The sequence below is a fragment of the Eimeria mitis genome, genomic scaffold (genome assembly GCF_000499745.2).
Source record: "Eimeria mitis Houghton genomic scaffold, Emh_scaff1719, whole genome shotgun sequence".
Classification (NCBI taxonomy): domain Eukaryota; phylum Apicomplexa; class Conoidasida; order Eucoccidiorida; family Eimeriidae; genus Eimeria; species Eimeria mitis.
Window position 1 is genome coordinate 4,578 of NW_013570035.1, and position 787 is coordinate 5,364.

At 57.1% G+C, this 787-nt stretch overlaps 1 protein-coding gene across 1 annotated transcript in view; it reads right to left on the reverse strand.

Moving 5' to 3' along the window:
* The window catches only part of EMH_0042330 (uncharacterized protein), a gene marked incomplete at both ends in the record, with an annotated part of 4,308 nt that overhangs the window by 3,111 nt on the left and 410 nt on the right, over positions 1–787 (reverse strand). Inside the window, one exon of the mRNA XM_013495723.1 lies at positions 165–785. Within this exon, the coding sequence (XP_013351177.1) occupies positions 165–785 (621 nt within the window). The remainder of the gene's footprint in view (positions 1–164; positions 786–787) is intronic.

The following is a 787-nucleotide window of genomic DNA, read 5'->3' on the forward strand; positions in this document are numbered from 1 at the left end:
TTTCAGTATCTCTCTGCCTGTTGCTGCGTCTTTTATATTATATAAAGTTATTTCTCCTTCTTCAGCAGCAGCAGCAGCAGCAGCAGGAGCAGCAGCAGCAGAGAAAGCAGCAAAAGCAGCAGGCAGAGCAGCAGCAACGGGGTCCATTGGTCTGTCCGCTTTACCTTCCAGCAGCTGCTGCGTTTCTTTGTTATGACGTACTGCTGATGCTACCTCCTGCTGCAGCCTCAGCAACTCTGCTGCTGCTGCTGCTGCTGCTGCTGCTGATGAAGACTCAGAACCACCCCCTCCGCCGCCTCCTGCTGCTCCTCCTGCTGCTCCTCCTGCTGCTGCTCCTCCTGCTGCTCCTCCTCCTGCTGCTGCTCCTCCTCCTGCTGCTGCACCTCCTGCTGCTGCTGCTCCTCCTGCTGCTGCTCCTCCTGCTGCTGCTGCTCCTCCTGCTGCTGCACCTCCTCCTGCTGCTCCGCCTCCTCCTGGTGCTGCTCGTGCTGCTGTTAATATTTCTCCTGCTGCTGCTGCTGCTGGTGCTTCTTCGGCCGGTGCAGCAGCAGCTGCTGCTGCAGCAGGTGCTGCAGCAGGTGCTGAGGCAGCAGGTGCAGCAGCAGCAGGTACTGCAGCAGCAGGTGCAGCAGCAGGATTTGCAGCAGCAGCAGCAGCAGCAGGTGTGTCTGGCGCCTGCTGTGTATTATATTGAGGAGCACTTGCTGCAGCTACTGCATTTTTTTCTTTTTCTTTTTCTTTGTCTTTGTTTCCTTTTTCTGCTGCTGCTGCTGCTACTGCTGCTGCT